General features: G+C 36.6%; 1 protein-coding gene across 1 annotated transcript in view; it reads left to right on the forward strand.

Moving 5' to 3' along the window:
* Nucleotides 1-14869, forward strand: part of BACE2 (beta-secretase 2) — a 34838-nt gene that overhangs the window by 15874 nt on the left and 4095 nt on the right. Inside the window, exons 2-8 of the mRNA XM_070750475.1 lie at nt 1876-1964; nt 4452-4668; nt 5948-6076; nt 8259-8393; nt 10769-10870; nt 12869-13018; nt 14252-14420. Coding sequence (XP_070606576.1) covers nt 1876-1964; nt 4452-4668; nt 5948-6076; nt 8259-8393; nt 10769-10870; nt 12869-13018; nt 14252-14420 — 991 coding nt within the window. The remainder of the gene's footprint in view (nt 1-1875; nt 1965-4451; nt 4669-5947; nt 6077-8258; nt 8394-10768; nt 10871-12868; nt 13019-14251; nt 14421-14869) is intronic.

The following is a 14869-nucleotide window of genomic DNA, read 5'->3' on the forward strand; positions in this document are numbered from 1 at the left end:
TAGGTTTAGCACTAGCTTTTGCATTTAATCCAAACTACTTCCTGTAAAATTATTACTTCCACTTCTTCACTAAACAAATCAGATAGAAATGCAGCTCATCATAATATTTAATTACCATTTAGATTAAGGGCCTCAAGCTCTTCAGTTCATCAATCCCTTCATAAACGTTCCAATGATTTATTGACCTTCAACCATTTGTTATATGAAAATGTTTTACCAAATATGTATGACTTTATTGATACTTTGAAAATTCATCGTATCATCATCATCTCTTAGATCAAGGGTAGGGAATCTTGATCCTTTTATGACTTGTGGATTTCAACTCCCAAAATTCTTGACCCAGCATTTGGGAATTCTGGGAGATGAAGTCCACAAGTCATAAAAGGGCAAAGATTCCCCACTCCATCTTAGATAGATCCATTAACTTTTTGTTTTTCATATTGTTGTGGTTGGCTCTGGCCCATCTCCTGCCCCAAAGAATGTGGAGGTGGATGCAGGGGAAACATCAGCATGTCATAGGCCTGTTTTATTGCCGACAGAGTCAGGGTTTCCTCGGAAGAAGAAGAAGGTGGGGGTGACTTGGAAGAGGGGAGTTTGGCAGACAGTCCAGGAGGAGATCAATCATCTTTATCATCCCTGGATTCTGAACAAGAATGTATGACACATCCACGCATGCGTGGAGTGATGCATAGGAGACAACAACTGAAGGATTATTACAAGAGATAAATGAGGCCACCTGTGGTTGGGTGGGGCTGCTGTAATTAGTGCTACAGATAAAAGAGCAGCCTGCTGTTTTAGCCTCATGGCAGTTTATCTGATTCATAGTTTCGTCAAGATTGTGGTTTTTGCTGTTCAAGATTGTGTGTGGACTTTCTGGACTTTAGAATTGGACTCAATTTCCCAGTTATTGGGTGAGCATTTGGATTGCATTTAACCTGTGCCTTGTGTGTACCAGAAAATCCCTTTGACATTTAAAAGGGGAGCTGTTTCTGTTTTTCTGTTGATAAAGACTTTTGGGTTTTCCTTCTATGGTGTGATGTGTGTCTTTCTAGACTAATTACCCTGCAATTAAGGGTGACTGAGACACACCAGCAGGACACATATTGACAATTTTAGCAAATCCTGATTTAGGTAATATGACTGCTTTTATTGAAATCTTTGAAGAAAGGGAAATGTAATTTGTTAGAATATCTGCCTGTTCCTTAAAAAAAAATCTTAATCTGCATTCTCAGATTACCTCAATATTTTTTGCATCAAGATACAAAAAAAATCCAGATCCCATTACTACTGTTGAAATTAAATTTCCACAGTGTTTAGACCAGTTTTACTTGCAAAGATAGCTGCTGCTGATCCCCGTGGTCGTGTAATCACGATTTCTAAAGTTCCCTACGAACTTTCCCCTAGCAAAGTCAATGGGGAAGCCAGCAGGAAGTTACTACCACTCCTACTGCTTTTTTCCCCACCCACATCATTCTGTCTATACATTTAGCTAAGTAAATGTTGACTTATTATTTTAGTGTATTTGTCACTACAGTTCTTTTTCTGCTTATGATATACTGTATATTCTTCTTAGAAGATCATGGAACTGTCCAACATTAAGGTAAAAAAAGAACAGCCTAAAATTCAATGTTCATTTGGATCCCATCCTTTCTCTCAAAGGGTGACCTAATTGGTCACAGGATAGTTTAGTAGAACTTTAAAATTTAAAAATCCAAATATATTTTCATTAACCAAGAACCATCCAAACCCTAAAGATTGAAAAGTTGAAAAAGTAATGATTTTTAAATTGCATTTCACACTAAGGTTAAAAGCTTTTTTTTAAAAATCAATTTCTCTGAATATAATACAGAAACATATTTCTTCTCTTTTTAACAGCTAAATATTCTTGTTGACACGGGAAGCAGCAATTTTGCAGTTTCAGGTGCACCAAATACAGATCTGACCTCATACTTCGACATCAAAAAGTAAGAGTTTTGACCCCTACTTATTTATTTTATTTATTTATTTATTGGATTTGTATGCCGTCCCTCTCCGCAGACTCGGGGCGGCTAACAACAATGATAAAAACAGCATGTAGAAATCCAAATTAATAAAACAACTAAAAACCCTTATAATAAAACCAAACATACACACAAACATACCATGCCTAACTTGTAATGGCCTAAGGGGAAGGAATATCTTAACTCCCCCATGCCTGGCGGCATAAATGAGTCTTGAGTAGTTTACGAAAGACAGGGAGGGTGGGGGCAGTTCTAATCTCTGGGAGGAGTTGGTTCCAGAGGGCCGGGGCCGCCACAGAGAAGGCTCTTCCCCTGGGGCCCGCCAAACAACATTGTTTAGTCGACGGGACCCGGAGAAGGCCAACTCTGTGGGACCTTATTGGTCGCTGGGATTCGTGCGGTAGCAGGCGGTTCCGGAGGTAATCTGGTAATCTACTTCCCATTCCTGATTCCCAATTTTGGGGGCATCAGGGACTTGTTACATGGGAAAAGGATTTTCTGCAGACCAGAGTGGACATGGTTTGCATGCTACCTGCATCCTGCAGATGGGACTTCACTTGTTTGCACAAATTGGTGCCAATCCATGGACTAGAGGGGGTTGGGCAGAGGGGACCCTTACTTTAGGAAACTGCATTGAAGTTTGTATGAAATGTCAGGGGCAAAAATAGCAAAGGTAGATAGAACAGAACAGAATAGAATTCTTCATTGGCCAAGTGTAATTGGACACACAAGGAATTTGTCTTTGGTGCATATGCTCTCAGTGTACATAAAAGAAAAAGATACAAGAAACTTTTCTTTACAGAACTTTGAATGGGATACAGCATCCCCATTTCTTATTTAAGTATTCCAGCACACTTCCGAATGTGTATCTCTATTAGAATTATTTAATTGATACACATGATATGATTCCTCCAGCGTGGCAATATCTTCTCTTTAAAAAGTAAGTTTTCTAAAGTTGGGGGGGGGGGGGGGAGAATCCTTAGTCCATCCTAGTACTGTTTGAGGTATCAGGCTCCCAAAGAATGATACAATGGGATTCTCTCAGCAGTTTCCCCTATTGTTCCTCACCTATAGATAGAAAACTGGCCAAACTACTTGTACCATAAAACAAATATTCTAGGAGCTATTACAGAGGAGCCATCTTTACCCTTTTTATCCCATATTAACTAGCCAAATTGTGATGTCTCTTGCTCAGGGGTGGGTTCCTCCTGGTTCGCTTGAACTGACATCACCCGCTGGTGATGTCACAATGATGTCACCGAACCGGATCGATTGGTGCCGATCTGTGGGCATTGCCATCTTTTAAAAAATATTTTATTTTATTTTATTTATTTGCATTTTTTTTAAAAAAGTCCTGAACATGCGCAGAAGCTGATTCCTGCCACTGTGCATGTGATCGCCATCTTTTCTCCAGCTTTGTTTTCTTTTGCCTTGGATTTTTCATTACCGCACATGCACATGCCCACGAGGCACACCTTTTCAGCGCAGGAGGGAGCGAACCAGCAAGGTAAGTTGGAACTCACCCCTTCTCTTGCTCCTCTGGGAAACACTCCCTTCCTCTCCTAGGAATCAGGTCAACATTTCTTCACAAAAAGCTTGGCATGCCACAGTTATAATTTGTAAATAGGCAACAGCATTATTCTTTTTTTCCCTTTGTGACTGACTGCAGTGACACACATGCATATCAAATGTGTATAAAATTAATAAATTAATAAATTTAATAAATACATTATTGAAATGGAGAATTAATACTTCAACTCTGCACTGACAAATGAAAAGGAAAATGTGAGGTTTGGGGGCAGGGATGACATTTTTTTACCCAACTGAATTATATGCTAGAGAAAGGACTAAGATTGGGCAAAGAAGTGCATTAAATAAAAATGACATAAGGCAGGTTAAAATTTCACTTTAATAAGTGAATAAGGGCATTACTAATGCAGTGAAATATTACTTTGTCTTAAGATGAAATAGTTTCATGCTTCTATTTCATAGTCAGATATTACAAAGCATCTAGTTACAGGGTAAACTTAATTGTGATGGTATGTGAATGACACCCAACATTCTACAAGAAATGGTATTTGTGCATAATATTTTCACAGCTCTTCAAATCTTCAAAAATGAAGATTTTAAAAGAAGGGAGGTGTAGTCCTTTATGAAGGAAGTCCTTAACCCCGGTCTTACTTCATGTAGTGGAACAAATTTATTGCATATACCGGTAAATTAAAAGACTGAAATGTATGCAAGGGTATATGGAAAGAAAGAATTTGCCTGACTGATATGGTATCTGGAAAATGGTGGTTGTACTACACACTGCTTGATTGGTGGGTTTTTTCTGATTTTACATAATAGATATATTTGCTATTCTTGAGAATAAAAGTGGACTGTGTATATAATGATTTTATCATAGAATATGGAATAACTTGATTTATAACATTCTGTTTCTTTCCTTAGATCCAGCACGTATAAATCACTGAATGCTGAAGTAACTGTTAAATATACCCAGGGAAGTTGGATTGGAATTCTTGGAACAGATGTCATTAGAATGCCTAAAGGAATAAATGGCACTTATATCATCAACATTGCCACTATTTTTCAATCTGAGAATTTCTTTTTGAAAGGTTCTCAGTGGCAAGGGATCCTTGGTTTGGCATATAGTATATTGGCTAAGGTAACTGGTTGTCTTCTTTATCAATTTTTTATGTGAAAATAAAAGCAGATATTGTGAGCATATGAAAATTTCAAACTTGGTTCTATGATTTTACCGATTTGTATCCTAATCTATTCCTGCATGATTTCCCATCCAAGCACTATCCAAGTTATCCCTAGTTAGATTTTGAAGTCAGCAACATGCTGATTCAATAATGATAAATATTTTTATCATTATCAGTTCTGAAGGGTAGGGAGGAAAAGCATAATCAATTTTGGCATACCATTTGAAACAAATCAAGAGAAGAAGTACGGGTACTTCTCTGGTTACAATAATAATTAAGATTGGAACCGTCATCACCAAGCAACATGGTCATAACGTCATTGTGTCATTCAGTTCTGGTAGTCCAAGTTGGTAGTCCTGGTTGCAGATATATGGAAGTGTATACAACTGTGATTTCCAACTTACTGTCCGCTTCCCCACTGATACTTGGGGGAAGCAAGCAGGGAACATCTGAAATTGTGATGAAATCACAGTGGGATCATTGCAGTGGCTAGAACTCCAAGGACTGATTATATATCCCCTTGTTCAGTGCCATCACGAGTTTAAATGGTCACTGAATGAGTGGTCATAACCTGAGCACCAACTGTACTGAAGTTTTAGCTATTTTATCATTAAAATAAAGAAATACAAAGAGAAAAAACCCCTAACTATATTGCATAGTAAAAGTTGAATGAAATGCAAAGAAACAACTAGTAAGCATAGATAAATAAAAATTGTATGGGAAAATCTTCTAATAATGGTCTCCTGTTCCCCTCTATTGATTTGCCTAATTTACCACAACTTGAATACCTACCTGTAGATAATTTCCTCTAAAATGTTTCTGGAACTGGTAGCCACAACCCAGAGTGGAAGACCAAAATTAGACAATATACAGCAATGACAAAATTGACCATTTATAACCATAATAGACGTATCATAATTTAAGCAAGAATGGCTCCCTTATATACTGCACAAGGCACAGCAGGGCAAATTTTAACTCATTTGAATCACGATTTTTAGGAAGAAAGCTATGACACCAATAAAAATTGAATAGATGAAAGGATTTAAAACAATGCTAGCAATTACCTTCAATATTTAATGTATAGCATAAGTTTGAGATTTTAATAACCTCAATTTAATAAATTTGTAATTAATTGTTAAAATACCTTTCATCCAGCAAAAGTTATCTCCATGGGTTACTCTGTCAATTTACTCACAGTGCTTCAACTGAAGTTTTGCTATTCTTCTTTTTTAACAGCCTTCAAGTTCTGTGGAGACATTTTTTGATTCTCTTGTGAATCAAGCCAAGATCCCCAATGTTTTTTCATTGCAGATGTGTGGACCTGGTTTGCCTGTTCCTGGAACTGGTACTAATGGAGGTAGTCTTGTGGGTATCTGTCAGGTTGAATGTTATAGAGAAAATATGCATTTTCTTAGGCTACTTAATATAATTAAATCCAATCACTTGACATCTTTCTCATGTCCTTTAGAAACTGTATGGCTACGGCAGTTTCCTAAATTCTCCTAATTGATGATTAAATTGATGCAATATAGATTTGTCATAACTTTTCTTATTTCTTTCAATTAGCATAACAATGACCCAAATATATCAGCTGGATTTTAAGTTTCAAGTTTAAAGATACCTTTTCTTTTGTTAACTCTAATAAATTATTGAGTCTGGATTACTGGACAAGCACAACTGAATTATCAATCTTCCAGTACTTTGCTTTCAATAATGTTGAAAACTGAACGATAAGATATGAGCCCTAATGGTTTCAACATAAACATAGATTGAAACCTAATTTCAGATGCATACATTCTGTACACAATAATAATAATAATTTCTCTTTTGTTTAAAGGAAAGTTAAGAATTTTTCTTCTCGTTCATTTTGTTTTTCTTTAAAATTCAGTCTTTTAAATGTAATTATGTGAGAGATGTACTAATAAACCTATCCGTATTTTATTTTTAAAATGTGTCACATTAAGTTCAATGGTACTTGCTCTCCTAGAATTAACATTAGATCAGCGACCCTTTTTCAGCTCTGGTGCCCAAAGGGTGCACACATGCGCGATAATGCAATGCCCTGTGCAATGTGCACACACACACACACTTCGCGCTCCCATCCCCATGCTCACAGGCTTCACTGAAGCCTCCAGACTTTCAGTAGATCCATTGGGCTGTTTTTCACTCTTCCTAGGGTTCAGGGAAGCCTCTTGAAGCCTGGGGTCAGCGAAAAATAACCCAACAGGCCAGTTGGAAGTTCAGAAACGAAACTGAACAGGAGCTTCTCAACTACCTAACTAGATAATTCCAACCAGGTCTCGCACACCTCAGCCCATTTCTTCTGCAGCCGGAGGGCTTTCCTGAACGCCTGTATAGTCAATAACAGAGCTCCAGATTGATCTGCAGCTCTGTTATTGGCTGCACAGGCCTTCAGGAAAGGCTTTTAGGCAAGGCCTCTGAAGCTAGTAACAGAGCTCTGTGAAGGGAATACCACTAGCCACACAGGGCATCATCCTCTTAAAGACATGAACCTACATCTTTAGTTGATTACCTCTCCAGTATTTAACCGATTAGAAATCAACTAGAATTGTATATATTACAGCAGCATGACAAATGCACAGAAATGGAATAGTTTGAAAATGATGTGCTCTATGTTATTCAGAAATGGATGAACTATTTCAATTATATTAATAACATTTATGATACAAGAATCTTCTTGGGTCCAAGTAATTTTTGAAATTAATATGCAGCCCACATTAGCATAACTTTAAATGCATAGGCTTAAAAGTGAAAAGTTGTATAGGCTAAGTCAGACAAAGTATTATCAGGAGGTGCTTTACAAAGCACTGCTTTTTTAAAATCTTAAAGAATCTGTGTCCTCAGCAGGTTTGCTGTGGTTCCTTTGATTTTCCCTGCTTTCAAATGTGCATAGACATGTGCTGACAACCAGAGAAAGCCTTTGATATAATTGTATGTACAGGTATCCCTCAACTTGCAAGGTCGCAAAAGATGATCACTGCAGAAGTCATAATATGAGTCAGTTGCCCAGAGTCTGAAATTTTATCACGTGGGGATGCTACAATGGTCATAACTGTGAAAAATGGTCATAAGTCCATTTTTTCAGTGATGTTGTAACTTTGAAAAGTCACTAAATGATCTGTTGCAAGTCGAGGACTACTTGTACACATAAGAGGTAATTGCCTTAATGCTTCAAATGTTTTGTTCACACTGTTGCAATGTCCCTTTTTCAAATTCTTTGTACAGCATAATGTTGCTAGAAAAAACATTTATTTCTCTCTTTCTCTAACTCCCTCCCCCTCCCTCCCTCTCTTCTCTTTCTCTCTATATGTAAAAAGTAGTTTGTTTACAAGCCTCGTTATTTCTCATCAACTTTTTTAAAATTGTTTTGATTGACTGTACTGAAAAATCAGAACCCATATTAACTTTATGTCTTTATATAATTAAATGAATCATTTTGAAGACCATCTGTTAGATTGTAGACATATTTTGTAACTTAATTATATTTGATTATATGATACAGTACACTTTATTTTATTTTTTTCAGATATTGGGTGGGATTGAACCAAGCCTATACAAGGGAAAAATCTGGTATACACCTATTAAAAAAGAGTGGTATTATCAAGTTGAAATACTGAAATTTGAAGTTGGGGGCCAGAACCTTAACTTGGACTGCAAAGAGGTATTTTTAATAAGTAAAAATTATAATATTCTTCTATTTAATAACAAATTTAACACGTGTGGGATCTGTTCCATGGATTCTCTCTGTATATGAAGATTATGGGGTATAGAGTTCCATCCCTGCATGAATACAAAGGAACATAGGCCTGAAAATTGTTCTTCTCTATGGTTGTCATAATATTTTGCCAAGAACCTGCTTATTATCCTTCCTCAACCTAGTTTATACCTTTTAATGGTCATTTGGGAAACAGTTTCATATGTAAAATGAGTAAGGTATTTAACTGTAGCTACTTCATTGTTGACTTTAATTATTATTTCTGTTGTACAAGCCTAACCAAACCTGATTGTATAAAAATAGTGTTAAATAAATCAATCCTAATTAGTGTTTGAGTGGCAAATAAAAGTTGAGCAGTAGTAAATGTATGATCTTACATGTGCATGAAAGTCAACTTCTGAAGAAATTTATGCAACGTATGAAATGGGGTATACGTATCAATTAAACTAAAAATCCAGGGCCTGTGGTTGATGTCTATATAATTGTATGTTTTTAGGAATGTTTGTTTTTACACCACTCAAAGTACAGAGCTGGACAGCCGATAAATTTAAATTAGTAAACAAAGAAATCAAATTGCTTAAACTGTACAGTATTTGCTTCTCTATCTTTTCAGTTACTCTATAGCACATTTCTATATATCTGAACTTTTTGCTAGTGCAAGTTTATTGAAATGAAATTGCATAAAAGCAAATACCACTGTTAAGATTAGATTTCTGATAACACTAAATTTTAGTTTAGTTTGTGTTAGGTCATCTTTTTTTGTTTTCAATTTCTCTTCCTCATATACTTTAATACAGTTGAATGGGAAATATTAACACTTGGGATCCATGTCTAATTTTGGCGTGATCAATTAATATTACTAATAAAATGACATCAATTATGCATATTTATCTCACTATAAGCATGTCAGCCTTTAAATTATCTTAAGCTCTTGATTACTTTTGCTTCACAATTGAGCCCAAAATGTATGTGGTTAAGTGAGACATTTGTTAAGTGAATTTCCCCCCATTTTACGATCTTTCTTGCCTTGGTTGTTAAGTGAATCACTACAGTTGATAAGTTAGTAACCGGGTTGTTAAGTGAATCTGGCTTCCCCAATGATGTTGCTTGTCAGAAGGTTGGAAAAGATGATCACATGACTTGGGACACAGCAATAGTCAAGTATATGAATTTTAATCACATGATCATGGGGATGGTGAAAAGGTCATAACTCTGAAAAACAGTTATAAGTCAGTGTAACGTTGAATGGTCACTAAACGAACTGTAAGTTGAGGATTACGTGTACTATTTTCTCCATCTTTGAGTGAATTGTAATGACAATGAAAAATAATAGTTGCTTCCATTTGGGCTGCTCAAAAAAGACAGCATAGATAGAATATGGAGACAAAAATAATGCAGGATTAGAATTGGAAAAAGAAGTCCTACTTTTGATTATATGCTCAAAGGCACCATGCTTTTTAATAGTATATAAAGATCAAAGAGTTAAGGTAAAGAAGGAGAAGATCTGTGGAGAAAAAACAATTCTTACATGGGTGGTTATGAAAATGTGCCGGGGAAATTGGAAAGAGAACAGAGTAGAAATTGAGTGGTGTTGGAGCAGATTTGTACAGATAATGACATTTCATCTGTTCCTTAAATTTAAATATGTGACAAATCAAGTGTATCATTTTCCATGTTCTTCACCTCTAAAATATTGGATCCCTGTAAAATATTCAACAATTCAATATTTTTATTTGGTTCCTCTGATACTGGCAGATCATTGTAGTTTGATCTAGTTGTGATTTGAAGATCAATACAACTGAGTTTTAGCAGAATTATCAAGATCCATAAGCATAATTTCATCACATCTTTTTTATGTGTTCCCAAGTGAAATAATTTAAGAGTTCTATTTAAAAAAATCTAAAGTAGGTCCTACAAACTGGTTAGGCTTGTGATCATTTTATCTTTACTTTGCTATAAAAATGAACTAGATATGGAAAGTCATCTCTTTCATTTTCAGGTAAGAAAGTCCTTTAAAGGATGAGGTCCTTCAACATGCCCTTATTTAGTTTATACTATAGGGATACTTGAGAAGAGAGGTCAAGGCTGATCTTATGATTCCTATTGGGATGTTGTGCTAGGAAAAGCATTACTCTCTCTTCAAGTCAAGATACAGTACTTGAAAGATCTTATTGTCTCACATTATGAATTACGTTTCAGAAGATCTGATGCTGCCCAGGCCCTTCAATATATGTTTTCATTCACTCTCTCTCCCCCAAAAGTTTATTATTGACTTGCTAATTGTTATGACAAGCGTTTTCTTCTCCCCCCCCCCTCCTCAGTACAATTCAGACAAAGCAATTGTGGACAGTGGAACAACTCTCTTGCGGCTGCCAGAAAAAGTCTTTAGTGCTGTTGTGGGAGCCATTACACAGACTTCTTTGGTAAGCTATGGCTTAAGAGTTTGTCTCCCAAGTTAAGTTCTTAAAGGAATTTTCAATGCGTATAATACCATAGGAGTTATTTTGTAATCAAAAGATTGCAACTAAATTAGATTCTTTTTTCTCCTTTTTGGGTGGAGACTTGATGGAGGCATATTTAAGTTAAATTTCAGTGCTATCAAAACCATACTATACAATTTCTGTGGTCTCAGTGTATTAAGAACTTCATGTATGCAGCAGATTTGGGCATAAAATCTTTATTTTGTTATTGGTAACCCAACATGGAATAAGTATTTAATCTTATTTTTAAGGCATAGCTGTATTTGTTTTAAAGACTGCTTTTCTACTCGCGGTATAAAGTTCAAAATGTGGATCATATTAATAAATACCTGAAACAGGGGCGTATATAAGTGCACTGAGATGCACCTTAGTTTTGGGGAAGGAAAATTGGGGGGGGGGGAATCTGCCTAACAGGCATTCATCTGGCTAGGATCCTTAGTCCAGTCAGCTTCAGCACATTATTTTATTCCCCAGTTAGGGGTGAAAAAAATCTTCAGAGGGAGTAGCGATAAAAACAAGCCTGCAAAGACTTAAGGCTGGAAAAATACTTCTTCAGAGGGAGTAGGAATGAAAAAAATGCACTGCAAGTCAGGAAGATTGTTAGTACCTCATTAGGGCTGGAGAAAAAAAGCTTCAAAAAACATAAGAGTATAAGACACACCCACATTTTCCGCCTCTTTTGGGGAGGGTGCGTCTTATACTCCAAAAATACGGTAAGTAAAAGTGATGTTACTGAAGCAATGTATATCAAAAGTGGGCAGTGGTCTAATGGCCTGGAACTGCACCTTTTAAAATTGGTTTTCATCTGTGGGAGTTGCAGAACGTGGAGAACAGTGTCATGAGGTTACTATATTGAATGAGCCCAGCATTTGTTATTCTTTTTGTTTTTGCTCCAATTCCTCAAAAGGTTAGAAATGTTGGTTTCATCCTTGCCAGGAATATTTTGTGGACAGCAAAAGGAGAACGAGTCACACTGTATGCAGGTGCTGGTTTGTTATCTATGCCTGTATAGCTATAGGAAGCAATTAAATGGCAAGTTTCCTAAAAACAAGTAGGAATTTATTTTCTCATTTTCTATTTCAGTGAGGAGGCTTATTTCTAGGAAACTTGCCATTTAATTGCTCCCTTATCTATACAGACATAGATAACAAACCAGCACCTGCATACAGTGTCTCGCTCTCCTTTTGCTGTCCACAAAATATTCCTTGCAACCTCTACTAATATACTCACAGGCTTCAGTTAATGTGTCCTGGTGAGCATGATAAGCAGCCAAACGTCCTCTTGATTTCAGTGCTGACCTGTTCAAATAGTTTCATAGCATATCTTTTCTGTGCCTTAGCCAAAAGGAAGGGGATTTGTTGGCATCTTCCATGGCAGGAAGTCCAGATCTACGGTTTATCCATCTTTTGCTACTTATAGCAATTCCAGATCAAAAGTTCAATATGTGGTTGAAGCTTCATGTGGCAGTATTAATTAATTAATTAATTGGATTTGTATGCCGTCCTCTCCATGGACTCAGGGCGGCTCACAACATGTCAACAATAAAACAGTGTACAAAATACAATTGGATCCAATTAATATAAATAATTAGTCCAAAACATTATAAAAGTTTATAAAAAATCATTCAATCAAATACAAGCCAAGCATACTAAGCATTCAGTGGCCAGAGGCTGGGATCTAATGACCCCAAGCCTGCCGGCATAGATAAGCAAGTAAGTATGTAAAGCTCTCAAATAATTGGCATGCCAACTTAAAGATTTCTCCTACTTTTTCTTATGAGAATAAACACCATCATTAAGAGACTGGTGCACCATTATGATCCAATTTGTTAAACTCAAACAAACACTGAAGTCAGGTAATAGGGAGACCTGTATAGATGCTGAACATTATAACGTATTGAGGTGGGCACAGTTTGATTTTTGCTCTCCTTTTTCCTTATAGATCCAAGAATTCACACCTGGATTTTGGAGTGGCACACAGCTTGCCTGCTGGGATAAAAGTGAAAATCCTTGGGTCCTCTTTCCTAAAATCTCTATCTATCTGAGAGATGTTAATTCCAGCCAATCCTTTCGAATCACTATCCTTCCACAGGTCTGGAGCTCTTATTTTACTATTTTTAATATTTATGACAAGGAAGATGGTCCCGGATTAATCATGTGCTAAACTAAGTCCTGACAACTGTTCATGTGCATCCCATTAGATATTTCTGCTTGTGTGTCTTGTTAAGGATTCATTCAGGGAGTCTTGGTGAGTCTTTTGATAACAGCAAGGCCAGCAGGAAGTAGCTTAGTTTTACCTTGATGGATTGTTTCATGTCATAGAGACAGTGCAGTTCTTCCTATCAAAGAGAAGAAATGACAGGGAAACCTGGCAGTTCCTGCTCCTTTGTTGTGTGTGGATAAAAGCCAGGATACACAGCAGCTTTTCCTGTTTGTTTGTTCGTTTAATTCAACTTCTATGCTGCCCAATCCCGAAGGACACAGGGCGGCTTACAACAATCTAAAAAATACAAATTACAATAATAAATAAGTCAAATATAAATATTAAAACAATAAACCCCAGTTATAAAACCTACAACTCAAACAATCCAATCAACACACATACATACCATTAAATACAATTCGGCCACGACAGATGTAAATATTCATGGCCCCCAGGCCTGCCAGCAAAGCCAGGTCTTTGCGACCTTTCGGAAGGCCAGTAGGGGGGAAGCAGTACGGACATTCGGGAGGGGGGGAGTTGGTTCGAGTTACTGGAGCTTCAGGAGGCCTCTGGACAAAACATGGCCACTTTGCTTATCGAGTGGAAGAGCATAGGGCATTTTCACAAATAATTTGGAAGTGTTTTATTCAATCCCCCATCAAAATGAAACATTCTTGAACTTTTGCACAGCCCTTCTAGCATCTTAATTTGAAAAAGGCAAAGGTCATTTGAGACATGCTCAATTCCTCTATTGTTTTGCTTCGCATCATATGAAAATGCTATGCCTTTGTCTTCTTACATAATGTTTTTCCAAGTTTTAGTTTACTGTAACCTAGCATATTTACAACAGTAGATGTTTTTGTTATCTCCCATCTAGATATTAACATGGTTGACTGCTCAGTTTTTATTTATTTATTATATCTAATAAATATAAAGCTAATCTGAATAAATTATACCAGTCAGAAGATATTTAAATCTCTGTGAAATATAAACTCTCCCTTTTGTATATGGTATATTTATTTTACAGTTTTTTTAAAAAATCATTTGGTTTTATTGAGTGTTTATTAAGGTATATTTTGCTTTTTTAAATAATCTTTTATGTCTTTCAAAAAAACCCAACAGCTTTACATTCAACCGATTCTAGGGATTGGGCAGAATCTAGCCTGCTATCGGTTTGGTATCTCCTCTTCCTCTGGTGCCTTGGTTATTGGGGCTACAGTGATGGAAGGATTCTATGTCATATTTGATAGAGCCCAAAAGAGAGTGGGATTTGCATTAAGTACTTGTGCTGGTAAGTGACGGGTAAAACAAGAGAGAAAGTGTCCGTGTGTGTGTGAATGAGATATTGGAGCCCTATCAAACTTTGCATCTGTTAACAGTGGTGTCCCCCAAAATAGCTCTTTATACTGCGATATTAAAAGCAACTACATCCTCTTTGCTGATGATATAAAACTATGCAACATCAGCAATGCTGTTACCGTACAAAAAGCCCTTGACTATGTGTCAGAATGGTCCAACAAATGGCAACTCAAAATCTCAACCAACAAATGCTATGTCTTACACTGGCAAAAAAATCAGAAAACAAAATACAAACTGGACAGATATGACCTCATCTCTGTCAAGGACCTTGGACTGCTCATCTCAAATGATCTAAGTGCCAGAACTCACTGTAAAAGCATTGCCAAAAAGGCATTAAGAGTTGTTAACCTAATCTTGCTTAGCTTCTTTTCTGTAATATTG

The sequence above is a fragment of the Erythrolamprus reginae genome, chromosome 4, assembly GCF_031021105.1.
Source record: "Erythrolamprus reginae isolate rEryReg1 chromosome 4, rEryReg1.hap1, whole genome shotgun sequence".
NCBI lineage: Eukaryota > Metazoa > Chordata > Lepidosauria > Squamata > Dipsadidae > Erythrolamprus > Erythrolamprus reginae.